The sequence below is a fragment of the Electrophorus electricus genome, chromosome 10 (assembly GCF_013358815.1).
Source record: "Electrophorus electricus isolate fEleEle1 chromosome 10, fEleEle1.pri, whole genome shotgun sequence".
NCBI lineage: Eukaryota > Metazoa > Chordata > Actinopteri > Gymnotiformes > Gymnotidae > Electrophorus > Electrophorus electricus.
The window spans coordinates 4,690,075-4,715,995 of NC_049544.1; the positions used below are offsets into that span (position 1 = coordinate 4,690,075).

The following is a 25,921-nucleotide window of genomic DNA, read 5'->3' on the forward strand; positions in this document are numbered from 1 at the left end:
TATGGCAAGTTCTTAATTGAATTTTAGTCTATTGTTAGGCTTAGTATCAGTCTAGTTTCTTAAGAGGTAGTTTTGTTTTAAACATTAGTCACATATCCACAGATTTTGGTTCACAACAGTTGGCAAAAGTTGAGATCTCCCATGAACTGTTAGGGTGTATTAGAAGAGACATTGGAGCCACATTATCTGGTTTTATTTCCTGCTGTCATTGATATACAAGCAGACTGGAAAGTTCCGAAGACAAACATTACAGGGAGTCTCCAAATCTGTAAGAATGTCAAGAACAATACTTGTATCTAAATGAGGAAACTGCATTTTATATCTTAAAAGACAATAATAACCTAATGGTAGTAATGACTTTTATTTTTTATTCCTAAACTTGGAGTACAGAATAAACTGAATTAGAGATTTTATTTAATTTTTGTTCTCCACCAAGGTTGTGGTGGAACAGAATATAACAGTGTAATGAGGGCATGTCTTCACTTTCCATTCAGGTTCCATCTTGTAATCAGGATGAATATATCTATTCATTTACATGAGAAGAACTTTGTCGAAAGCACAGACACAACAGACTTTTGATTAAAATATTCACTAGTTCTATGAACAAAGCACCTAAATTTGCCTTAAAAGTAAAGTGCATTTCAGATCTATTACAAGAATCAAAATGGTTAATGATACAAAACTGGAAATTCAAGGCAGAAATATCACCCTTCCAATGTCACATTTAATATTATGTGTCTTGCACAAATTTAACAACACAAAATTATAAATGAGAAACAAGAGGATGGAATTTTAAACTACTTAAATGTACCTGATTATATACTATTAAATAGCTAACTGACATTTAGATTTCCCTGACAGCACATTAAATGAGTAAGTACAGTAAAATAGTTATGGAGGTATTTGATGTGGAATATTTACAGCGTATGGCAGTCAATGCGCTTCCTTGGGCCCCTCAGTTTCCTAGTAACATGGTGTTGTTGCATGTGGTGTGTAGTGTAGTGGAGGCTTTAAACTTTAGCTTTAACCAGATTAACGGGTTTAATGGAGCGACAACTGCTTGCAAATGCTGGGTTGGTGCCATTAGACAGTTGAAGAAGCTGCTACTTAAACATGTTTTTATATTCTCAGTTAAAGGGACGTGTTTGTGTTGAAAACAAAGATATGTTGTTTATAGAGGATGAACTCAATTTTTTTTTTCTTTTGTGGAGCCATGTGTAATGTGCATTTACGTGAGGTATTCAAGAAAAACCTTCCTGCTTTATTGGGAAGCTATCTCAATAGGAAATAGTAAGATTGCAGCAAGGCAGAGGTAATCTGGCCATGGCATATAGTGGGTCAGGTGAGGACTCAGACATGCAGGTCAGCCTGTGGAGGCGATTGCCGTTCATGGGGTCAACTGGCGAGATGCTTGTTCTTCATCGCTGACAACCCAGACGGTACTATTGCAGCATCCCGAACCGTAGCCCTTGAAATGGAACAAAAGCCTTAGCAGAAAGCTCTTAAAGACAAGCTCAGCTTTCCTTCATTTTTGCAGGCGAAACAGTCCTGGACAGAAGCTGTTGACTGCGCAGGCTGAGCTAACCTTAGGAGGAGTGTTCGCAATGGCTGCTACTCTCTAGCTTGCGTGCAGCGGGTCCCAGCTCCACTTTGCACACACGCTGCGCAAACTTCAGCGAACACAGAGTCTCTCCAGAGTTCCTCTCCAGAGAGGAAACCTGAAAGGCGGAGTATAAGATTTGACACGTCAGTGAGGCAAACAGAGGTCAGCTTTGCAGATTACAACAAGAAATAAAGCAGCATATGCCTTGATACACCAGCAGCATATGCTCCGATACACATGCGTGATTAAGTATTATCCATTCCCAAAAAAAACTGTGCTCGGCATGGACTTCCAGCACCCAAAGGCTTTTCTTATCAAAGGGCTTCTAGATGATGTAGAATGAAGGTTATCGATAATACGAGCGAGTCTACCTGGACTACCATGGCAGTCTTGTTGCCCTTCCCCAGAGAGTCCTGCAGCAGGTAGGTGAGGCGCGAGTTCCTGAACGGGATGTGAGTCTGATGGCCCCTCAGGGCCTGGATCACGTCTCCCAGTGCCAGCAAAGAGCGGTTGATGTTCTGTGCCTCCTTCAGCCGCTCGCCCTCTGCCCCAGACTTCCACACGCGCTCTGAACCTGCCAGGTCCACCAGGTTCAGCTTACCTGGAGCAGAAACCCAGAGGATCAGAGTCGACAGTAGTGGAGGCTTATGATGACAATTCTCACTGCGAACACAGCTGAAGACTGTAGTAGGATTTAAGACCAGCACTAAAGACCAGAAGACTAATACGTTATGAGGCCATAATGCTGACCGGAAGACGTGGCACCAGAAGCAAGATCTGTTCCCTGCACTGTCACGGTGAGCAGAGCATGCGAGCGAGAGCTGTGCTGGTTCATCTGCGTCCCAAATGTGATTCTGTTTCTGCGTGCTGTGGCCAAAATCTGCAGAGCCAAGCAAACAGTCACCAGGATCGTCCAGAAGGGTTTTCGTTTGTCCTTATCAAACTGATGGACTTACTTTTTTGATATGCTGAAAGCTCTTGACCTCCATGATCCTGAGTCCAGGGACATGTAGCTGCCCGGTGCCATCAGGGTTCATTTTGATGTCCAGCTTCTCCCCGTCTTTACTCAGCAGATCTCTGACATTTACAGAAAATAAAGAGGCTTCAAAAACCTTATTATATGAACAGTATATGAATATTTCCGAAATATCAACCTTATGCCAAGTGGTGTATATATTGTGTATAACTTCTGTGTAAACAGAAATAATGAACAGGATACCTGAGAACCTCATTGTAGATTTCCATTGAACTGACAGTGACAGTGTAGGTCCACATGTCCTTCCGTTCCTCAATCTCATGGAAGAGGTGCTTCAGGGCTCGTTGGTTGATGCCTGGATTCTCCACAGTACCCTATGCAGAGAAAGAAGCTGTAATGTGGCTCAACAGCTGCAGTGAACAGCTGATGAGAACAAATCACCCAGAATAAAACCAGTGATGAGGTTCTCATGAGTCAATGCTGTGCTCATCTCCTGGACAGTTACTCCATTAAGGTACGGTACCTCCATGGTGTAGGTCTTCCCTGAGCCTGTCTGCCCATAAGCGAAGATGCATACATGATATCCATCTATGCATGATGTGATCAGAGGCTCAATTTCCTGAAACACCTGAGAGTATAAAAGCATAGATTATTATTCATAAATAATACATACCAAATTCACACAATTGATTTTGCAATAAAGCTCTGTAGGTTTGTATGTACAAAATCTTAATGGTATGTTCTGATCCTTGTTGGTGCCCTATTCTAATGTGTGAAAAAAATCCTTCTGTTTCACTTATGTCAGCTCTTAGACATTCTTTGATGTATATGAGGCCTGTTACCACACAACAAACACCTCAGCATTTTTTCCTCGACACCATGCTTGACTGCATCCATGACAACACAGAAGAGAGGACCCTCCAAATGAAACATTTCCACTTAGGTGTGCTTTTGCTTTTGAAATGTCTACCTCCTCTTGTGTCGCCTGAGGATGAAACACTTTGTCCAGTTCAAATGTCTTTGCTTTTCCTTTATTCAGAACTGTGAGGGCAGATTCATTGTGTACGTCTGTGGTCACGACGACAGCCTGACCTTCCTCATCCTGGTCCTCTTTTAGGACTGGCTTGACACGGCACAGGACACGAATATTGCCTAATGGAAATGTGGATTACTTTCTTGTATAGTTAAAAAAAGAACTGATGTTGTATGTTCATCTAGTTTCACTAACTGCAAGGGTATGCAATTTTAAAAACCTACGTTCAGTGTACCTTTCAACTCTACCAACTGCTCATGGTATTTCCGGCGAAGAGCAACCTCCTTCCTGTATTTCTCCAGAAGGTCCTTGTTGGCCTCTGACATTTCTGTTATTGCTGCAGAAATCTGCAGAGTTACATCACAACAAAGGATTATGTTAATGAAACAATACAAATCTTGGAGGGTCAGCTTCTAGAGATTTTAGCAAATGTTCATTCACACATTAGTGTCAATTTTCAGGAGACCTGATTGCTTGAACCAGATATCCAAGGAATCTGCTCTTTGGGGTTTCAAATAAAAATCTTTTCTTCTGGCAAACATGGCAAAAAGAGGCCTGAAGTTGCGCTCTGTGATGGATTGCGTTGAGACGCTGTAATTCTGATAGGTTTGTGTACTTGCCTGTTTCTTGGCCTCTTTGATGGATGCGCCGTAGAACTCAGAGAAACTGCGGACCTGGCTCCTCAGGCTGGCGTAGTCCGTCTTCATCGAGCGAAGGGTGGGAGGGAGAGCGTTCAGGCGCCGCTGGAGGCCTGGCGACCACACCCATTTTGTGAAATTATTAACCATAAAAAGGAATTCTGCCACTGTCATAATGTGTGGCCATCGCGTCTAGGGTATCGGTAGGATCTGTGTGGATTAAGTATTTTTGGTGCGGTGTAGTGCGGGCCCACACTCACTCATGAACTGGTCCTGCAGGTGCTCCTGCGAGCAGCTGGAAGCCGCCCTCACAGCCTCGTCTTTCTTCTCCTCTAGATGGCTGATTTCCTTCAGCAGCTCTGCCTGCAGAGTCCCGATCTCTCTCTCGTACGCGGCGATCTGCCACAACACACCAGCGTCCGAGTGAGCCTCCGCGGGGGCGTAATCGGCTTCGGGCCAGAAAGCGAACACAGATAAAACGAATCTCCATTCGCTTGGAGATGACTGCGATCACAGCCCGGCAGGGAGCTGTAACGTCGAGCCGTGCCGCTCTGGCTTCTGGCTCCCACGTTCGTGCTCCTTCACTTCCGTTTGGAAGAAAGAAGTCAGATCACCTTGTGCTGGAGGTTACAGCTGACTTGGTCCGAGCGCCGGAGGTTCTCCTCCAGCTGTCTGCAGCGTTCGCTCTGTCCGCTCAGCCTCTCGCTCAGGTGCTCACTCATCTGTCGGGCCTCTGCCAGCTGCCTGAGAGTTGCGGGCGACTCCACTTCCACTGTTCGCGTGACATACTGTGGACGGGTTGTAAGATAAAGTGACGGACTTCAGCCGGATCGAGTTAAAAACTCCACATTTATTCCATATCTACTTCACGTATTAAACGGAAGAAAAAGAGCTGTTCGAGCAAGCCACGTTTACCCGGTGGTACAGGTGTAGTGGTTGCTGCGTGCTCTCACCTTCACCGCGGGCTCCTTGCTGCGCTCCTTGTCCAGCTCCAGCTGGAGGTGGCGCACTCTCTCGTCACGGCTCTTCAGCTCCTCCCCGCGGCGCCACTCATCCTGCTCGCTCCGCTGCTCCAGGCGCTGGACCTGCTCAGACCGCTGCTGCAGGGCGCCCTCTAGCTGCAGCACGCGGCTGCGCAGGTTCTCGTTCTCCTGAAAGCGAGCGCGCGGGCAGAGATGCAGAGGAGCATGGCTCTCTGATACAGAGCAGAGCTGTCCAGCTCCTGTGCTGGAGGGCCAAAGTCCGGCACAGCTCAGACACTCCTAACAGGACTCAATTACCAGTGTTTGCACTGGAACAAAGAAATCACCACACTGTCCTGGGCTTGGACGATATGGAAGATCAATAAAATTTGATTACAGATTATATTAGTGTAATAATGCTGTAATAAAAACGGGCCGCGGTGTATTGTCGCAGATGCCGAGGCCAAAGTGAGACCACGGTACCTCCGGGAGGAGTCCAGGGTCTCACCTTGATGAGCACCGAGCTGGACTGTGACGGAATGATGGACAGCTGCTGCAGGAGGCCCTGGGTCACGGCCAGGCTGTGCTTCAGGCTCTCGTTCTCCACCGACAGGCCCAGCACACGCTTCTCCGAGTCCGTCACTCCCTGGGGACAAACCCAGGCACAAAGGTCCAGGCTGGCTTGGTGAAAAGAGAATGTCTGTGCAGCGGAGCGCTCAGAGCCCCAGATAAAGCCTCCGCCATGAATAGCTTTAAGAGTCAGCTGGCCTAATTTGAGTGCACTATTATTCTTCGGGTTGGATGTACTGCATAGACCATAAAGTGCTCACCGATGCGATCCGGAGCCTGGACAGCTCCTCCTCTCTCTCTTCAATGCAGCTCTTCAGTTCATCGATCTGTAGTGGACAAAATGAGTAGGTTCGGCCATTATTTTTAGACTGGAAAGATGGGGATAGGTGGACGGATGTGTAAAGGGAAAAAGATAAAAGTGGACAGATGGATGGACTGATGGATGGATGGATAGATGACTGCATAGAGCAGGAGCTTCAAGGACGAGTGTGTAGAAAGCTGAAGAGGAGAGCAGATGTGGTGTTCCATACCTGATTTTTGAAAGTCTAACCTGAAAGAGCCAGCAGTGAGTCAAGCCATGCTACTGGAGAGCGTGGAAACTGGGGCATGGAGCATGGAATGAAGACCTGAAAACAGGGTGGGTGAGTGGGTGGAAGAATGGTATCACTGACATAAGAGCGAGATGGGGAATAGCGGTGGGTGGGTATTACCTGCTGTTGGAAGGCCTGAACTTTGGAATGGCGGTCATGCTCTCTCTGCTCCAGCTGGGCGTGAAGGAGACGCAGTTCTCCCCGGAGCTGACTCCGCTCTCCCTGTAGGCCACACAGAGACTGCACCAGCTTGTGCATCCCTGCTGGGGACTCTGCGTTCACCCACACATGCACACGCGCACACGCACACACACGCACACACACGCACGCACGCACACGCACGCACACACACGCACACACACGCACGCACGCACACACGCACGCACGCACGCGCACGCACGCACGCGCACGCACGCACGCACGCACGCACACACACGCACGCACGCACGCGCACGCACGCACGCACGCACGCACGCACGCACACACGCGCGCACACACGCGCGCACACACGCGCGGACACACGCGCACGCACACGCGCACGCACACGCGCACGCACACACACACACAGCATACACTCCGCCAGTTTTTCCCTGCTGCTTCGCAACATATTTTCATAATTATCATTGTATCATAAGCGTCATTATGCACCATCATGATATCAAACTTCATGTCGGCATCATTACTGTTAGTGTGGTTAGCTCAAACAATGCACTGGCTTAGGAGTACAATGCTGAATATACGTGATAAATATAGAAAATGTTTCACTTAAGAGATTCTTTCCTTGGGCAAAACTTCTGAATTTCTTATTCGTGAGAGAAACCCCCTTGGACCTCAAAATAAAGATGCACTGACTCAAAAACACTTAAAGAACATTTAAAGATCCCACCTTCCCAGCCTCACTTTAATTGGGTTCATTTCTGTTATGCCAGTTCAACCTTTGTTATCTTCTAGAATATGCTAATTACCGAGGCGGGAAATCGTCACTGTCTGGGGGCGAAGGAGAGAGCAGATTGGTAGGGTAAGAGCTGGAGGTGGAGCTAAATGAAGGGGAAGGAAGCAGGAGGGCAGGAAAAAGGTCAGGAGGGGAGCAGGTGTTCCATCACTCACTGATGTAGAGGGACCAAGCAAACTAAACAGAGCTTCAATACAGTGCGCTGTCTTCATAAAGGAATATAATAAATGCACACAGTGTCTGTATCTATATCACTGCTTTTAGATATGCAGGGTTGCTGAGACGTAACGATTTCATTAAGACCTTGTAATTAAGTTGCAAACTTGTGATGAAAGCATCATCGATTGTCTGTTGTGCTTCTGGAAGAAGAAAAAAAACTCTACAAGTTTCATTTCACTGCTGTGCTCATCTGCTGTTATAAGCGCACTGGCTGGCTTAGAAAAGCAGTTTTCATGATTTGTTCACCTTCCTCAGGTGCAGAGTCACTGCAAAATGCCCCTGACTCTGAGTGCACCAGCATCTGTCTTTTCACACCGGGACTAATGAGAGACATGGCCTGCTTAGGGTTTTTCACTCCACACACTCTCATGCTTGTGTGTATGTGCGTACACACACACACACACACACACACACACACACACACATGCACACAGACCCTTATACAACATACACACAACACAGAGTCAGTGCTCTCTCCGAAATCTGTTTCATGTCTGAAAAATTTCCTCTAGTTATGCTGACATTAATAAATTCTCTGTATTCGGAAAACAAATGTGAATATGTACTCTACATGTCTGAATGTATGATTTTTCTAATAAAGGTTTAATACAAAAACCTTCCTAAGAATACTTTAAGAGATAAAATGTCAACAGGGACTCAGGGTGTTTCTTAGAAAAGAAAAGAATCGGCAGGTCATGGGTCAGACAGAGGAGCCCCAGCCCCACCCTTTTCAGCCAGGGATCATTGTCATCTGTTTTATCAGTCAAGCATACACATAGCTGGAGGCTGAAACCTTGCCAATTACAGATAACAGAGACGCATCTGGTGGTGTGTAAAGGAAAACAGACCCATTTAGAAGCTAGATGTCCTTGACAGCTTTGAGGCCACTTCCAGCAGCTTGGTCTAAAATTGGTCACTGGCTATTTTCTGCAAACCAAACAACCCCCCACCCATCCCCCATCCGCACTATGTCCTGGAGAACATCTTCATGTGATCAAACCATCTCTTCTCTGACCAGTCCTGCTTGGGTAGGCAGCAAGAAACATATCCCGAGACTAAACTGGGGTTTGATCCATTGCTAGCACACACAGCGCTCTCCACAAATTTGCAGTGTCTAGATTCAGAGGGACATGATTTTTTGCACCGTCCATCACAATGCTTTGTTTTTCCAGTCGTGATCCCTCCTGTCATCTGTACGCAAGGCTCTATAGCTGCTGGCTATAGAGCACGACTGCAGTGAGGGTATTGAGCGCGTGGTATTCTCTGATGGATGGAGTTTGTAGTACAGGATATTCTCTAATGGATGGTGTGTGTAGTGAAGGGTATTCTCTGATGGATGGTGTGTGTAGTGAAGGGTATTCTCTCAGGAATGGTGTGTGTAGTGAAGGGTATTCTCTAATGGATGGTTTGTGTAGTGAAGGGTATTCTTTCAGGGATGGTGTGTGTAGTGAAGGGTATTCTGTCAGGGATGGTGTGTGCATTGTAATCTTTTTAAATTGGTCTCACCTTCTACTCTAATGCGTCCAGACATTCCCTACTGCTTACAGTGTGTCAGTGAGGGAAGCCCCTCTGCTCAAATAGCAGCTCTCCAAAGTTCCTTCAAAACTAATGAGTGGTTGCCTTCAGGATTAAGATTAAAAACAACCAAACAGAGCCGATCACCTAAAACAGGGTCGGCTGAGTCTACTCCTGATATGACCTCATCTTAATATCTGACCAGTTCAATCTTGGTAGCCGATGGGTTTAATCAGGCGTTCCAGTGAAAAGCACTGCAGCGCTGAATGCCCCAGTCAAACTTAACGCAGCCCTGGTACTTGGACCAAGCCAGCACACATCCCAGGCACTCAGGCAGCACGGGCGACAGGCTCACCGTGGCCGTCGGGTGACGGGCTCTGCTGCAACTCCACGGCCTCCTCCAGGCTGCTGATGACGCTGGCCTTGTCGCGGAGGCGCTGGCGGTACGAGGTGCGCAGGGCCTTCATCTTGCGGCGGTGGCGGGCGCGGTGGAGGCGTAGCTGCGTGCGATACTGCGACGCCTGCTGCTGCAGCTGCTGCAGGTGCGAGTACTGCTCCAAGAAGCTCAGCAGGTGCGACATCACCGCCACCAGTGGAGACTCAGGCGCCTGGGGCGGGGGGGGGCGTTATGATCCTGACTGTCAGAAATTGGGCTTGAAGATGGGTAGAAGGTCCAGTAGTTGTGGGCAGATGTGTTAAGGAGATGGTGTTTACCTTTTCACCCGTCTCCGTGTGGCCACTGGAAGCTCTCTTCTTCTCGGTCTCCTGTTTGAAGGAGAGGAACGCTGCAAGTGGGGTCATGGTAGGGATCGCATGACCTTCGTCAATATCATCATCCTCTTCGCTGAGAGACAGCCCATCGCTGTCGCTGCTGTTGCTGCCTGAGGAAGAGGAGCCCCGTCATGACTGCATGATGATGAAAGTTAGTTCTGATTGTCATGATAATTGGCTAGCTGTTAACTTGTAGTGAAGTCGGCATTAACTGAACTCTTACATGTGTCGCTGACTCTGTCGCACTCTTTTTTCCCCAACCTGGAGGTGTGGCCACCTTCCCTCTCACTCCTTGTTTCCATGGAAACATGGCCAGGCTCCTAGGATATACCATGGGGGTGCAGATTTGAGAAGAATGTGATGTATGATACTACAACCACTGGTGTTAACTCTAGTCTGCTCAGGAGATAATCCAGCCTTCAGTACCTCCTCTAATATAGGAAAATGCGATTTCTTTTGCTGTTTGTCCATCAGAAGTATAGACAGGGCCAATTAAACGTGTTTGTTTCTGAGCATTAGTGACAGAAGCAGCTGCTGTAACATCAAATGAATAAATACCTTTTACACTGATCACAATTCCCAGACCAAGAGCTGCTAATGCAAATCTATGCGTGGAAGTAGTAGCCGCAAGTGTGTGTGTGCATGTGTGTGTTCTGCTGTGCACACACACCTCGGGGGGCGCTCCACACGCCCCCTCAAGCACAGCCTCCCCCTCCTTCCTGAAGACAGTATAGAAGATGTAGACCAGCAGTGAGTAGAAGGCATACATCTCCACAGACGCGCCTTTTACTCCAGGACAGTCTCGGAAACACACGCTCTGGCTCTGTCGAGACGCCCCCTGCTCTGCTCGCGCTGTAACTAACACACACACACACAAGCACAACAGAACTAAGCGTCCCCGCAGCTTACTGCATCCACATCGTCTATGCACCAAAGACAAGTCCACACTGTATGCTAATAAACCCGTAACCCTGTCCAGCACCAAAGCTCACAGTCATTCCGGAGGTCCTGTTGGGCAGAGCGCATTCGTTGTTCCTCTACTCCCATCCATTTTAGGGAGAGTGAGATGAATGAAGTCTGTCACCTGCAGCATTGTTTGTGGGGACTTACCCTGAAGGGTGGCTGCGTTTCCTGCTGTCCTCCTCTCCTACATCCTCCTCAGCTGCCCCCGCTCTACATGGCACCGATTCCCAGAACGCGTCCTGCGGCTGAACTGTGGACGGCTCTGCTGGCTGACGCGCCTCTTGCCTTGCTCTGCTTCTCCCTCTCCTGCAACGAGTCTCTCTCTCTTACTCTCTCTCTCTCTCTCTCTCTCTCTCTCTCTTGCTCCCACAGCAGCTGCAGTGAGCATGCTCAGTGCAGGGCAAGCATGCAGTGCTACACGGCTCTGCAGAGGGTCAGCCAGTAGCCGCTCTGCTCTCAGCAGGACGGAGGAAGCTGGTGTTAGAGGAAAGGCTTTGAAAGGAGTGCAAAAGGTCTCAGTGCTCTGGATTAGCCACACTACAAGATCTTTGATCCCATTAGGGGAGTGTTCTGGCACAATAATGTGCAGTGACTTATGACCAGACACAGCTGATGTCATGCTTCCTGTGATGACATAATCCAGACCCTCATTCTGATATTCCTTTTAGTCTCTCGCCAATAACTCTTGCACAGAAGAAAATGTAGTCTGTCTAAACCTAAATATGTCACAGCTGAATTAATACATTTAATTGAATTCTGGAAAAGAGAATAGTGGAAGGTCATGATAGCTAACTGCTGTAGATGCAGAATTCATAGCGAGACTCCAGCAAGCCACTGATGACACAAACCTGTGTAACTGCCCGTGTAGCTTCCGTTAGATGTGAATGAAGCGATTAACGGCGCTGAGGCCTTGGCCAGATCGGACTTTAATTAATGGCGCTGCTGAGGCACCGAGGCTACAGGAGCGGTTGACTGCCCTCGTGAGACTTGCAGCTCCGCACTGTTCACCCAGCGTGCAGGCCATAGTTGATAAGAGAGAAAAAAAAGAAACAAAACTAAACATCAGTTCATGAACGTAGCCCCTAGCGCGGGTGGTGAGACACTCTGGCTCAGTCTTGCGCTACTTCCTGTGCCTGAAATGGTCTGGGTGCAGGTACACTGTGTTCAAGGTGGGCAAATGAACACTTTTATAGTGATGAGGCAGCAGAATCGAGGGGACTCTGGAGCTCCTGACACTTGCTGGCCACCGCAGAGCCGGAGCTCCATTGGCACATGGCCACGCCCCTTGTGTATGTGTGGAGAAATGATTGGGTAATAAAAGAAGTGCGGGAGATCACCGGCATCAGCAGCCGAGGCTGCGGATACACTGTGTGTTGTGTGAGGCAGCACAGGCACTAAGTGCAGTGTTGTTGTAACGCAGCATATGCACAGTGTATTGTTGTGATGCACATTTAGTGTGTTTACTGTGAGCTGACAGGCAGACTGCATAATGTTACTGGCAAAATACAAGCATTCAACATGAACATTTTATTATGAATTTGTTAGAATGTCATATTTAAATATTTTTCATTACATCAGCTAAATTTCCATGTCAGTCAGAACTAAACTGTCCATAATATTCAAATATTATTAAAATATTATTCATAATAATATTCACAACAAACAACTGATCAGGAGTGATACAACCAAAGCTTCATCAGTTCCAAATTACAAACAAGATCATAAGGAACCTGACAGACCCTCTGCACAGTGGTAGTACAACAGAAGCGCAGTGCAGATTCCCAGTACCAACATTAAACCAGTCAACCACCAGGAGGCTCCAAATTCAAGCTTCCAGCAATTAACCCCCCGCCCCCACAAAAAAGAACCCACATAGTTGATACAAGTGAAAACTACTGTACTGGTTATACATGCCAGTTAGATAGTGATTCAATTGCTGCATGGGCCATATGTACATGGAAGTCATATCACCAGTTGGAGGATGGCAGTCTCAGCTTATCCACGTCACTGACTGATGTGACGTACCAGTCTGTAAGGCACTGAGTGTTCTTAAATCTTTTCACAGTGCTGGGGCAGAGTGTTCGACAAGATGCTGGCAATTAAGGCTTTGGAGGCTCCTTTTGAGTGCTGATGAATCCTTGAAGTGGCTTTGACCATCTGAGTGACATGGGATTTATAACTCTATGTGGGATATGGCGTTAAGTGCTTTGTTTAGTCAGGAAGCACTTGTTGGTTGAACCGCATGATTACATACAGTCCGTATGCATTCAGGTGTTCCCAATGGTTCAGCAGTAACTAAATTTCCCACAAAACAAATGCACAATTTAGTCACTACTGCATGTACTCTTGAAAAAGCATGAAAAAAAGCACCTTTACATGCACTTCACGTAAAATGGGTCTGTCTGTTTGACGTAAACCATGTAGTTTAGCACCAACCTTTCAGGTCCTGGAGGAGTTTATCGAAAGCCCTCCGCATCATCCAACACCCGACAGCCACGGCGGCCTTCGGAATCCAGTCCAGCAGCCCCCCTGTAGCCTTTGGAGAAATCAGAGAGCCCACTGTGCCTCCTCTCTCCCTGGGGGCCAGCAGAGTGGGTAGGCTGAGTGCCACACTCCCCACCACTCCGGCCGTGTTACCTACAAACAGGCACACTGTCAGCGAACAGGAGAGGGCTGACAGCGCCACGCAGCGGCACATGATCACCAGCCCATCTGCTGATAGCCAATCGGCAAGCATCGGGAGGAGCGTGGAGCCAATCAGGAGTATGTGGGCGGTGGAGCAATCTTCGCTGAGCCACAAGAAGTTGAAGGCGCACAGGACGGGGCCCAAGACCTCACCCACCCATTCTAGATCTCTCTGTGCTGTGCTGGGGACCGGTAGGAGTGCTACTGCAGAAGAGCAAGCAATGAGAAAGAAACCCACTGACGGAGCTCTGTGATCCTGCAGCAGAGAGGGAGCGAAGATGACATGTAAAACTGACAGCGTGACATTGCTAAAGTTATTTACTGTTACCCGTAAGCAAAATGGGCCCAGTATAACTTGTTCAACTTAAAGAGCAAGGGAAGCCATTAGTGTTTCAGTTGGGTCTGTGTGTATTTTACCTTGAAGAGGTGAAAAGCAGCGTGCCCAGCTGAGAGAAACTGAAAGACGTTTGCTGACACTGTGACCAATTCCCGCAATATGTCCATATGTACCCTATAAAATGAAATGTTAGAGGTGCTGTTGATAAACCAAACACATCGACATTCCACTCAGATTCACCAATCGCTTTACTTACGATCAATAGTTTAATCCAGTAACTCCGTTAGCAGGCTTAAAGGTGTGTTGGCCATGGCATTTTAGGATCTATTTGGCCAGCATCTGGTTTTAAGGGTATACTGAAAACGCACTAAAACGGTATTGCAGTTTGCTTCCTCACGAATGAAAATAGCTCTCTACCTAGCTAGGTTAGCTAGCCAACTCGCCCTTGACTAAATTAAGATACTTCGACCAAATAAATGCATCACTCAAATCCACAACAAGCAATATTTACGATAGCTAGATAAGATAGCTAGCCTTTTAAATCGAAGTGTAAGGGTGCCAAGCAATTCTAAGCAACATTAAACGTTACATTTCCATAAGCAAGATAGCTGGCTTAGTTAAATAATAAACAGTTTGGGATTAAAAGTTTTATTTGGCCTTTACAATTCCTAAAAATGGACTACTGCCTACACAAATTACTGACGCGTTAGCAAGTTTTCACCTACCGCCAACCTCTGGAAATTAGCTAGCTAGTAAGGATAACAAGCAATAACAAACTGACAAAAAGTTGTATTGTACACGTCGGTCTGCGGTCCGTGTACTGCTAGCGAATAACAGTCCTGGAGCGGCTTAATGTGCACAGGTGACATCTTGTGGCTGGGAGCAGCGCCGCGTGTCGGTGAATACGACTAATATTTTCACTTTAGCAATTGTCTCGGTATTCTACATGTTTATATGACTGAAAAAATGGAAGAAATCACAAGACGAATAACGTGTGTATATTTAATGAGCAACATATCATACACATACACATTTCATACATATAACAGTTTTTTTTCCTTCTTTGTGGTCACTATAGCAAACCTTTGGCACAGTTATACCTTAATCATTGCAAGAAAAAGCACAAGTCTGATTTCAATTTAAATGGCTCAGCTCTTACGCAGTTAAAATTGTTCAGCTATTCAGTTCTAAAACACTTTCCTTTCCAAAGAAGGCTGGGTTGGGAGTTCATGTATGGATATGTGTACCGCAGATCAAAGGCTGAAAAATCCTTTCTATGCTCATTTGGGATATGACAAGTAGCAACAGCCACAGACCAATACATCTGAGTTCATTATAACCACTATTGACTATGGTCATTTATTTGGCTCTAGGACGGGCTATGACTCTGTAAGGCCGGGCCTTTAGGACTACGCTGGCCACCCCACGCAGGTCAGGGAGTGGCTCTTCTTGGCTGGCTGGCATGAACTGGAAGTCTCGTAGCAGGTAGGCAGTGAACAAGAAGAGCTCCATTTTGGCCACAGACTCCCCGAGACATAGCCGTGCACCCCCTCCGAAAGGCATGAGGGCCCGGAGGGAACCACCGCCTCTATCCAGAAAGCGCTCTGAAAGAAAGCAGATGCTTTATCACCATGGCTCAGCACTGGGCTGTATCTTCCTCCGGGTCTCCCAGTTGGCATATGATGGGGGATTAGCCGCCTCTCTACCTGGTCTGAAGCTGTATGGGTCACTCCAAACCTCTGGATCATGATGGGCTCCAAATAAATTGGGGATAATCACTGTGTCCTTGGGGATGAAATATCCTGCAATTCTACGGAGGCAGTTACACCTCACATGATCAGCGTAAATGACGACTTGCTCGGTAGGCAAAAACAAATCACACCGCGCTGCGCTGTGTTCCACTGCAGATTTACCTGCTGTCCCGGCTGGCCTTGTGCGGCACGGCTAGCGGAGCGACAGGCCTCAGTCTCAGCACCTCGTTGATCACGGCACACAGATAGGGCAGCCTGTGCCTGTCACTGTAGCGCGGGTCCTGCCCCTGCAGCACGGTCCTCAGCTCCTCATGCACCGCAGCCTGCACCTGGTGAGCGGTAGGGCGGACCAGTGAAAAGGGAGAGAAAAAGAAGGTAGCAGGACCTAAAGGCACAGATTCAGCCGGACGTGGGATGGATCGCACTCCACTCGTGGAGTAGCTGTTTAAGCTAGGGTTGCGCTTGCAGGAAGTTAAACCGGATGCTACTCTGTTATCTTAGACTACGCTGTAGCCTGAGCACAACGTGAGCCTGTAAGAGGTCAGTGCAGCTTCTGTATGCTCCTCTCAGCACCTCTGGCCTGTGCAGGAGGAATGCGATGGCCCAGCTGAGCCAGGCTGCAGCAGTCTCTGTTCCTCCTATGAGCAGGTCCACTATAGTCATGTGCATACGGATGGCTGTCAGAGTCTGGGTTCAAGAAGCAGGAGAGACAGAGCAGATATGTAACCAAAATAAAGCCTGTTAAGACACTGTGCCTTTTCCACTACATCAAAACACTTTATAAAAGAACATTTCTTTGTATTTCCAAACAGTAGGATGACTTCCCCATTGCATAACTTACAGAAGTGTTTTACAGGCACAGTAAGGTAATTGTCGCATTGTCATAAATCATTGGTCTTGCTAATTGATCTGCTGTAATTTATTTAATGTTATAGCTACACACCATCTTCTGTGCCGTTCCATCTGGAGATTCGAGGCACCGTAGAAGTGAAGCTGCGAGAGTTCCCTCTTCTTTACCACCTGTTTTCTGCTGGAACGGCATAGGCAGGGTGTCAGGGGTTTATTGACAGACTGATAGCACTACATGCTACCTGATTTTTCCCCACAACACCCTTATTTAGGCCTTCAGTTTGCACCTTAAACTCCTCCAGGTGGGTTCTGATGAGTTCATTCCGTCTAGCCACCTCTTTCATGAGACGGGAAAAGGGAGGATTTGGCAACCACTGCAAGGAGAAATGTGTGGATGAAAGAGTAAAAGCAGAGGAGCTAAACAGGGATGTGGAGGGATTCAGCACCAGCTTACCCTGAGCAGAGGAAAAGAGTCAAGGGCCGTGATCCAGGGTGAACCCCACAGAGCTACGATCTCATTCAGACAGCCATGCAGTTCCTGTAGCTCCACTGAACTTTTGTTGTACTAACAGAGAAAGAGAGATGGGATAGGTGTGAAGGAGTGTTGCATGGGATGCCATTGCCTCTGACAGGAAAAGTTATTTATATACATATATAGACACGCAGTGCAGCACCACTAACGGATTTTCCGAAGGTCAGTGTGGTGATGACGTTACTTGCTGCTACGGTAAAGTCTTCTGACAGGTCCACTGCTTTCTCGTTGTAGTCCAGCAACACCTGTTGAAGACCGAAATAATCAGTTTGGCTGTGCGTAGAGTTAAATCGTCATTTAAATCTCATGAATGGGTCTAAATCTGATTTGGATATTACCACGTACTGTCAAAATAAGTGTGTACGTGTGTATATACCTGCTTGAGATGAAGTGCTTGCTTTTCTATAATAGAATGCAGGGAGTCAGCAGTACAGCGCTGCAAAGCACTATGAGCCAGGCGCCGATGGGTCTTCCACTCCTCACTGTAGTCACCCAGAGAGATGGACTGGCCCCCACCCGACACTTTATCACCTGTGAGGGAGAATGAAGGCCAGGGGGCAAATGAAGGCTTAGACGGTGTACGAAGAGGAGGGAAAGGATTCTTTCAGCAGTACTGACAGTATTAGCAAGTGACCGGATTAACATTACCAGTGTATGAATGGGGTCTTCCTGCAAAGTCTGACCACTTTTTGACCAGGGCTTCACGAATGATCTCACTACTGTTCAGAATCACCATGGCTGCATGAAAGAAAATATAATGGTACATTGTGATCGGAGCACCTTTACATTTCAGTTATTGATTCCTATGGTGATTCCTATGGTGATTTTTATGGGTTCAAATTTGAAATAAAGTTGAGAAAATCTGAAGGGTTAACTGGTGTTGCCACAGTAGAGGCGGTAGATGTTTCCATAGCGACGTGCCAGTGCTGTCAGGTGCAGGGGGAGGTGGTCTCGGGTCAGCTCATGTATGTTTCCCAGGAGGGGGAGAGGAGGAGGTCCAGGGAGACAGGGAGAGACAGAGTGAGGGAACAGCGATGAGAGGAAGTGCCGAGGTTTGGGCACGAGAGCTACGCAAATGAAAGAAAGAAAGAAAGTTGATTTTACTGAAAAAAGATGCAGTTGCAATTTGACCTCTAGGTTTGAAACGTTGATATTGAGTGTGCTGTATAATGCAGGGCTTCTACATCCTGGTTCTGGAGTACTGCTACACTGTATTTCAGTCATTTCCCAACTCCTAACCAACAGACGTCCCTCGTCAGCTAATTATCATGTTTACGAGGACTGTATCGGACAATAACAAACGCTAGAACATGGAGGCGGTGCACCGAGGGACCAGAAGTGGGGAAAAGTGGTTTATTGTACAACTCCCTATAGCAAATATGAAATAAAAACTAATTAATTTGTAAAAACACAGAAAGTCTGCTTTGATGTGGTCAACATTCGGGGAATGATAATAGTCTTTGTTCTTGATTTGAAATAATTACATTCATTTATGTATTCATGTATTCACTTATGAGTGCATGGAGTCACACCACAATTAATTAAAAATCTTGCTTATGTGAAAGGTTAAAGAAAGAACAGGGCATTTTAGCAAAGATTTTTAACTTTGCAAGGGCCTGTGGCTCCTCAAATACAATGCTGTAATGCCTTCCCTTAATTTCCTCCCAGTAAGTGATCAGAGTGGCCAGAAAAATGTGAGGAAATGTGTCCAGACGTAATGGCCTACCAAATTTAAAGAAATGTCCTTACCTTTAGTCTGGCTGTTGGTACTGCCATCCGTATTGGTCTGTCTGTAACGTTTCCCTGGAAGATGGATGACAAACATCCACATCAGGAACAGCAGTGCTGCACCCAGGACACACAGCGCCGGTCCCTCCATTGCCTCGGCGGATGTGCTGTGTACAGCCTAACCCTGTCCTGCTCTTTTATTATCTCTCTCCGCTACGTATCTATCACTTGCTGTTTTCTATTCATTTATTCATTCCAACACCAAGGATGGGTAAATATTGATTCGACCTTCGTTTCAATGCCGGACAAAGCAAGAGGAATGAAGAGCTGACAATGTTTTGATTGTGAATTTATTCATGTATATTACTGATATTATTATTATTGTTATTATTATTATTATTAGTTACATTTCTTGAACTCAAGGATGCTTTACAGACAGATATCAGCTTTTAAAATCACAGACACTGATATACTACAGTAGGCCACAGTAGGATTTTTTAAAGGTAGTGCACACAGAATATGAATTGGTATAAAGGTCTAAGGCTGTACACTGGGTTACTGTGCTGTTACAAACCCCAGGAACAACCATCAGCCCCGCACAACCATGCCCACTCGCACACACCCTCGATCTGACTCACCAGAATTCTAGCACACACCTGATTCCCATTTCCCTCATTACTAACCCCTTTATAAGCCCCCCTTCCCCGTGCACACGTCGCAAAGTATGTGCTTTCCTGGTTACTGACTCCTGCTTGCCTTCTAGACTTCGTCTCCTGCCTGACCCTCGGACACCTCCTGAACGCTACCTTGTGCATCGACCTTGGACCGACCTGACTATGCTTAACCATGTTACTAAACATATCTGTTTGATTGAAAAAATAAACCTCTGCAACTGGATCCACTTCAACGTGTGTGCAATCGTTACATGTGCATATTATTTTATAGTTTTAATAGCTGAACTTCATCCTGACATATTGCCTTTAGTGCTGGTAAAAAAAGAAGCCATTCGTTTCTGAAAATGTAGTGAATTACCATATATCATAAATATATTAAAACATAGATTTAGGTCTGTTAAGCTTATCAAAGGGATACAGTGTAAATGTCAGTGGAATCTTTTTCATTGCCAAACCAAAGTACAAATGTTAAACCACTATCCAGAAATGGATCTACTGTTAAACCAGGTCAAACTGGCATGCCAGCCAATTGCTATGAAAAATCACATGTTTAGTCACTGAAACCAAATACATAGCTCTTCTGTGTGAATTACAGACCCACTTTCATTGCTAGTACATGCCATACTTTTCAAATAAAGCCATCAATATTTCAGTATTTTCGGTGGAACTCTTGACTACTACTACACTAGAATACGTTGGTATTAGAGCCCAGAGATTCTGAAACAACAAACCAATCAAACTCCTTGTCCTGGCTGTCCTTTATTTGGCATTTCTACAGACATCACGTGTAAAAACAACACATTCATAGAGCAACTCTGAATGGGGCACTGTTATGATCAACCCAAGAACAGAGAACAGAGAACAGAACAGGGTCTTCGAGGCCTTTGGTCTGAAACCTTCACATCCCACAGAATGTAACAGTGCATTCATTTCAGTAGCGCTTAGATTCAGGAACATCTGGGCAGTGAGCCCTGTGTAATGTTTAGCTAGCATGGAGTCTTTGCCGTAGTTATATAAAAACAGTTTGTTTGTTTTTTTTAAAAAAACCTTTTGAGCGAGAATGCCCCTTTATAAGCAAATACATAACATTTTTATAGATGTTATGACTTAACAAGTGGTACACAGTATATCTAGAATACATAACTGGTTGGGACAAAAAAGGTAATATGAATATTGAATATAAGAATGATGTTTGTTATTTATTGCTGTTGTATATTTTAAACAAATTTAGCCCTGTACAACTGGTATAAAATAGGGAGGGACAGATTGCTTGCCTTAAACAGTCAAATATTGATATATGTGGGTGAGGTATGTACAGTGCAGGCTGTGCGTGGGCTGTTGTACAGTAGATTAAGAAGGAGCACTCCGTGGACAGACAGGCTGGTCTAGCGCTGGCTTTTCATCACAGTGGGTCTCAGAGAGACAGGCCGCACTTTCATCTCAGTGAACGGCAGGGAGGTGTCCTTTCCCTTCCAGTCGATCCACACGACCCCCTGACGAACAGAGGGTAGTAACAGTCACAAGGCGAATAATGTATGCCGAACAATGTACGAATAATGTATGACTTCCCAAGCACGGGCATCCGCGGCCTTAAGGTCTTTGTCATAGTTTGTCATCATTGTACAGAGGTGATGAAATGTGAGGTTTGAAATGAGCATTGTCCTTTTGTGTGCATTTTTGGTTTAGCATAATATGAGATTATTATGAATGTAGTATAAGATACTGTCCTAAAAATCTAAGACACTGTTCTTATAGTGCACTGGATCTCCTACCTGGTTCTCAGAGAACGTGGCATAAAGGCCATTGAGATTGGCTTTGTAGCAGTTCTTGTACCACCAGCCTCCCATATAGGCCTTGGCACAGTGGATACTGAGGGGCCTGGGATCCTTGTCCTTGGTGGAGAATGGACGACCATTGTGGTACCTCATGGAGTCCCCTGCAGACACACAGAGAGATGTGCAGACAGACAAAGTGCTACTGACAGACAAAGTGCTATTGGACCTGAGGCTTACCAGCAGTGCCAGTGTATCCGAATAGTTCAATGGCATAATGATTTTCCTCAGATCCCACAGTGAAGCTGGAGTAGTGAGCATAGACAGTGTCGTTTCCTGAACGCAGGTCAATGCGCAAGCTCATTGGAGTCAGGCTCGTTAGGGCGTGAAGGAGGTCATTTCCTGTAGAGGGAGGAAAATAGAGTCAGAATGAGCTACAACGTAATACCGGCTCAGCATGTGTTCCAATACCTTGTGCACCTTGGCGGCTATTTTAGGAAATCTTACCGAGCCAAAATTCTGTACTCAGGTGTCCAAATCCCTTGCTGTAATCTTTCCAGCCTCTAAAGAAATCTGTAGATCCATCCATTCTTCTCTGGAATACCTAGCAAACAGGCATGGACGTGTGTGTAAAATGGGCAGCCAATCACAGCGAGCGCAGTAAAGAAGACAAGACCACTGTTAAGAAAACTCTGCACTTAGGCAAAAAAATCATATGGGGTAAAGGTGGTGCCTACTGTCCAGCCTCCTCCGTCAGTCTCCATGTCACAGTAGACCCACACTGGCTCGCCGTCGGTCCCCTCGGGATAGACCTCGGCCTCCCCAGATTCCTTCACCCCATTCAGCTGCACCTGGGAGCAGTCTGTTGGGTACGGGTAAGGCAGCTGGGCTGGGGAAAGCGAAGGCGAGAACCCGGGCAGAGTTAGAGGGACCAGACATTCACAAGTCAACATTTATGAGAAGCAGTGAAAGGATGATGAACTAACCAGTGGTGAATGCACTGGAGAGAATGCTGATATACTGCCCTTCACGCTCTCCATCTACTTTTATGGTGTAGTTAGTGAATGGCATCAGACCGGTCAGCTGATATCGTGTCACAGTTGGATTCAGGATCACTTCCTATTTGTGCAAGGAGGAAGCACTGTAACTTAGGTGATTCCACTGGAGAATACAACGTAAAAATCTATCATTTGTGAACGTATAATTCACTATGAAGTTCAAAGTACTAGTACAGCCCAGGATGAAACAAGCTCTCTGTTATGATTAGGCAAAAGGTCAAATTACACTCTCTACTTAAAACATTGGGTAAAATGAATGAAATAATTAAATAAATCTTAAATCACATCCCATAAGACGTCCTTTGCACAGGTGCACAGGTCCTTTGTCGGTTTCTAGAGAAAATTTTGTTTTGCAACCTTTTTTTTTGGAAACCACATAAAAACAAGTTTTATTTTAACCTATAATAGTGTCTAGGCTGTGGTAGAGTCCTTTAAGTTGTGTTACGAATCAGAGTAACTTTGTCCCCAGTGTTCAAGCTCGGCAATAATAACAGTTCTACGTGTAAAATCTATATTATATTCACCTTAATCTCCTCTCCTAGCTGGTATGTAAGCCTGTAGCTTCTGAAAACCAGACGAGAGGCCTTCCATGAAATCACAGCTGAATTGAAAGTGACTTCACTGGGTGTCACTGTCTGAAGCATTACTCCTAAGAAATAAAAAGAAACATGAAAAACTCATGGTACCATAAATGAACTGAAAGCTGCTCTCGCTTAAATCTTTATTTGTGTAACACCAAAACCAGGAATAGGATGTAATTACACAGTTTATTAAGTCAAACAAACAAACAAAAAGGAAAACCAAGAAACAGTACAAAAACTGTAAAACCCATACGTAACCAAAGCCCACAGTGTGAACCAGAAACAAAGCTCAGCATAGCAGGCAAAACACATCATTGAATCATCATCTGTGAGGAGTACCCAACACCTGAGGAGTCTTTAACAGTCTATTGGTGATTGAGGGAATATGAAACAGGTGTGTATGGGTGGCGTTAGTAAGGAGAAGGCCAGGGAAGCTGAGTGTGGATAGGTCCCGCCGGAAGGAGGGGGTGTGGCCAATTTATTTACATATAAAGCACTTTTCTTTTTTTAGTCTGAAATCTTAAAGTACTTTACACAGAAAATAAAACAATAAACAGTCAATACTGCTCACACTTTGTTTATGATTTAGCCTATAAAGCCTGTAGCAATTTGCACAAGTTTCCATGATCGAATAAGCTTCATACGCACATCCTCAAACCCACATTCTTTTTTTCCACAAGCTCACAGGCTTTAGTATGGCATTATGTTCTAAATGTGGAGCAAAATGCCTTTGTGGTCAGATAGACCATTGTTGATAGACCATTTTTAGACTTGAAGAGATCTGATCTGGCTAGAATATGGACAAAATAAAAATAATATATAATTTTACGTAAACACTGACTGTTTGGGGATGGTGAAAGGAAACTATAGAAGATATACCTACAGTGTAGCTTCATTTGCTGGATTTAAATGACCAACAAGTTACCCTTGGCAGGGCATTGTTCAAAGCCATTCCTATCAATGCAATGTCACAATACCAGTAGCTGATATGCAGATTAGCTAACAACATGAAGGTCAGGACAAGAAGGTAGAAAAGAACTGTAGCAAATGTACCATCACCTGACGCTTTAATGTGATCTGAGGAGGAGCCTGTCTACATACACTCTTTTGTGCACCATTAAAGTGGTAATCTATGGTTGGAGTTGCTCATCATTTACCACTTGCTGTTGTGAAGGTTGTGGAGACAGAGCTACTCTGGAGGCTGTTGATTTGGCTTCTGATTTTCACTGTGTAGAGAGTAGATCTGTGCAGGCCTTTGAGTTGGTGCTCCACTGAACTGCCAGAGAGCATCACTGTCACTGTCACATTAGGAGCTATGAAAAAAAGGACGCTACATTAGACAAGGAATGAAATAAATGACTAGAAGAGTGCTAATGGACCACAGGAGCAAAACACCAATGATGAACTCCACTCACATTTTGCAGACCCATAAGTGAGGATGTAATGGTCAACTTTAGCTTGAGCAGGCTTCCATAACAGTAGTGCTTTGGTGTCTGTAACATTCACTGCATGGAGATAACTGGGGGAGTTGGGTACTACAAAAGACAAATGTTGAAGGGTAAACACTGAAAATTACTTATATCACAATTTAACTGCTGCACAGTATTGTTGTAATTACCTAATGTAACGTATATACCTGTAGTAACAGAGGCAGTAGTCGGCTCACTCTCGGTTGTTTCCAGAATGGACCTCACGCTAACTTCATAGGAGGAGCCAGCCGAGAGCTTGGAAATGAGAACGTGGGACAGCTGTGAATCAACAGACATGGATCCAGTCTCCCCTGAAAGCAAACAAAGCAAAAGTCATTTCTCTTTATGACAGGTGATCAGGTAAAACATGCCATAGATGCAGAATGTGGGTAAGTATCATAGGTCGCTATAGTACCATTTGCAGAGTTGGTGTATGTGACCTTGAACTCTGTTACTTTGCTTTTAGGCTTGGTCCATGACACAGAGAAGGATGTTTCTGTAATATTGCTGAACAGAAGTTCTGTGGGTGGCTCAGGACCTGAGGAAGTATGAAAAATCAATAAGATGACTAGATCAAACACAGAATGAAGAGCTTTACACAGCAGTTGAGAGAGATTTAGTTATATTTGAGGGTAGCGATTCAAAAAGGTCATCCTCATTCTTGTTTAAACATGCAAGCAATCTAAATTTAAGTTTTAAATCTTTAATGGGTACAAGTAAACTACTTTGTTTTATTTATATTATCTTGTTAACTCTGTTTAAATACTGATGCAATGCTGAGTCAGACAAGAAATATTAAATACATTTGACATTAATGTGGTAGGAAAAGATTGTAAAAGTGAAAGTGTGCATACCTGTGGACACAAAGAGACGGTGAATTTTGGATCTTAAGCCTCGTCCAGAGCTGACCACAGAGACTGAGTACCGCGTCTGAGCTAGAAGATTCCTGAACTGATAGGAGCGAGCAGAGCCTGCAAGCACCTGGGTTGACTTCTTCGAACTCCTTCTATCGGGGGTTCTGAGGGGTTCTAAGGTTCTGTTTGAACTGTGTAACTCAGCCTCAGTTCCAGCAGTAGGTTCATCATCATCAGGTTCCTTTGCGCTATCTTCATCCTTATTTCCTGATAGAACTTCCTTTATTGTCACTGTGAATGTCTTGAACAATCCCTGAGGGGCTTCCCATGTTATGACAAATCCAGTTGCGGTTATGTTATGAGCCTCAACCATCCCGATGCTGATCAATTTCTTGGTCCTGTTGACGTGCGTTTTCGTCTGAGTGGTCGTTAACGTTTCCTCACTGTCCACCTTTTTCTTTACGGACTCTCTCAGATCTGTTGTCACATTGCTGTGGACGTGCTTCTTATCTGTTTCAGCAGACATTGTTTTGTTCGCATTGCTCGTCACCTTTCTTTTTTGAGCTGTTCCATCTTTGAGAGCCACAGCCTCGCTGCCCTGCAGTAACATTTTGTCTTGGCTGTAAGATGTTGCATCTACATGGCTATCTGCCTTCTCCTTTTCAGACGCTATTTCTTTAACAGCAGCTGTCGCGTCACCCTGGGCTAACTTTTTGTCTTTTTGTTCAGAAATTGTACCAGCACGTACATGGACGTTTACCATTCTCCTTCCAGCTGCTTCTTCTTTAAGAAGTGTGACATTGCCCTGATGCACCTTTTTGCCTTTTTCATTGGAAGCA

At 45.6% G+C, this 25,921-nt stretch overlaps 4 protein-coding genes across 9 annotated transcripts; all 4 read right to left on the reverse strand.

The window, feature by feature from the left end:
• Positions 1–177: 177 nt before the first annotated feature.
• Positions 178–10,682, reverse strand: si:ch211-257p13.3 (kinesin-like protein KIFC3). Of its 2 annotated transcripts, none has more exons than XM_035530542.1 (20): positions 10,500–10,682; positions 10,053–10,149; positions 9,773–9,939; positions 9,414–9,666; positions 6,493–6,644; positions 6,043–6,108; positions 5,721–5,858; positions 5,204–5,401; positions 4,865–5,038; positions 4,511–4,649; positions 4,233–4,363; positions 3,848–3,959; positions 3,550–3,731; positions 3,103–3,207; positions 2,823–2,953; positions 2,560–2,680; positions 2,354–2,483; positions 1,975–2,204; positions 1,586–1,718; positions 178–1,468 (listed from the first exon to the last, which is right to left on the reverse strand). In XM_035530542.1, the coding sequence occupies exons 1-19, from the start codon at positions 10,596–10,598 to the stop codon at positions 1,587–1,589; spliced, it is 2,757 nt and encodes a 918-aa protein (XP_035386435.1). In that variant the 5' UTR covers positions 10,599–10,682; the 3' UTR covers positions 178–1,468; position 1,586. The 2 variants fall into 2 exon arrangements, with proteins under 2 accessions (XP_035386435.1, XP_026855000.2); XM_026999199.2 differs by lacking the exon at positions 10,500–10,682 and adding an exon at positions 10,388–10,475.
• A 330-nt stretch (positions 10,683–11,012) lies between these two features.
• On the reverse strand, positions 11,013–14,637 carry LOC113570661. 4 transcript variants are annotated; one of them, XR_004776557.1, is made up of 5 exons: positions 14,071–14,637; positions 13,895–13,988; positions 13,229–13,733; positions 11,641–11,792; positions 11,013–11,098 (listed from the first exon to the last, which is right to left on the reverse strand). XR_004776557.1 is itself a non-coding variant. In XM_026999202.2 (4 exons), exons 2-4 carry the CDS (start codon positions 13,979–13,981, stop codon positions 11,749–11,751), a joined length of 636 nt encoding a protein of 211 aa, XP_026855003.2. In that variant the 5' UTR covers positions 13,982–13,988; positions 14,071–14,637; the 3' UTR covers positions 11,124–11,748. The 4 variants fall into 4 exon arrangements, 3 of the variants coding, with proteins under 3 accessions (XP_026855003.2, XP_026855004.2, XP_026855001.2); XM_026999202.2 differs by lacking the exon at positions 11,013–11,098 and having other exon boundaries at positions 11,124–11,792; XM_026999203.2 differs by lacking the exons at positions 11,013–11,098; positions 11,641–11,792 and adding an exon at positions 11,815–12,287.
• A 165-nt stretch (positions 14,638–14,802) lies between these two features.
• Positions 14,803–18,867, reverse strand: LOC113570604 (steroid 21-hydroxylase). 2 transcript variants are annotated; one of them, XM_026999098.2, is made up of 12 exons: positions 18,696–18,867; positions 17,822–18,013; positions 17,595–17,684; positions 17,323–17,477; positions 17,096–17,191; positions 16,869–16,979; positions 16,702–16,788; positions 16,509–16,592; positions 16,139–16,252; positions 15,728–15,894; positions 15,521–15,624; positions 14,803–15,418 (listed from the first exon to the last, which is right to left on the reverse strand). In XM_026999098.2, exons 1-12 carry the CDS (start codon positions 18,823–18,825, stop codon positions 15,174–15,176), a joined length of 1,575 nt encoding a protein of 524 aa, XP_026854899.2. In that variant the 5' UTR covers positions 18,826–18,867; the 3' UTR covers positions 14,803–15,173. The 2 variants fall into 2 exon arrangements, with proteins under 2 accessions (XP_026854899.2, XP_026854898.2); XM_026999097.2 differs by having other exon boundaries at positions 16,509–16,595.
• A 1,274-nt stretch (positions 18,868–20,141) lies between these two features.
• tnxba (tenascin XBa) lies at positions 20,142–25,670 on the reverse strand. The gene is made up of 12 exons (XM_035530485.1): positions 25,083–25,670; positions 24,644–24,766; positions 24,396–24,539; positions 24,175–24,294; positions 23,917–24,072; positions 22,703–22,809; positions 22,107–22,239; positions 21,858–22,009; positions 21,628–21,724; positions 21,361–21,522; positions 21,121–21,284; positions 20,142–20,841 (listed from the first exon to the last, which is right to left on the reverse strand). The coding sequence occupies exons 1-12, from the start codon at positions 25,606–25,608 to the stop codon at positions 20,734–20,736; spliced, it is 1,992 nt and encodes a 663-aa protein (XP_035386378.1). The 5' UTR covers positions 25,609–25,670; the 3' UTR covers positions 20,142–20,733.
• Positions 25,671–25,921: the final 251 nt, after the last annotated feature.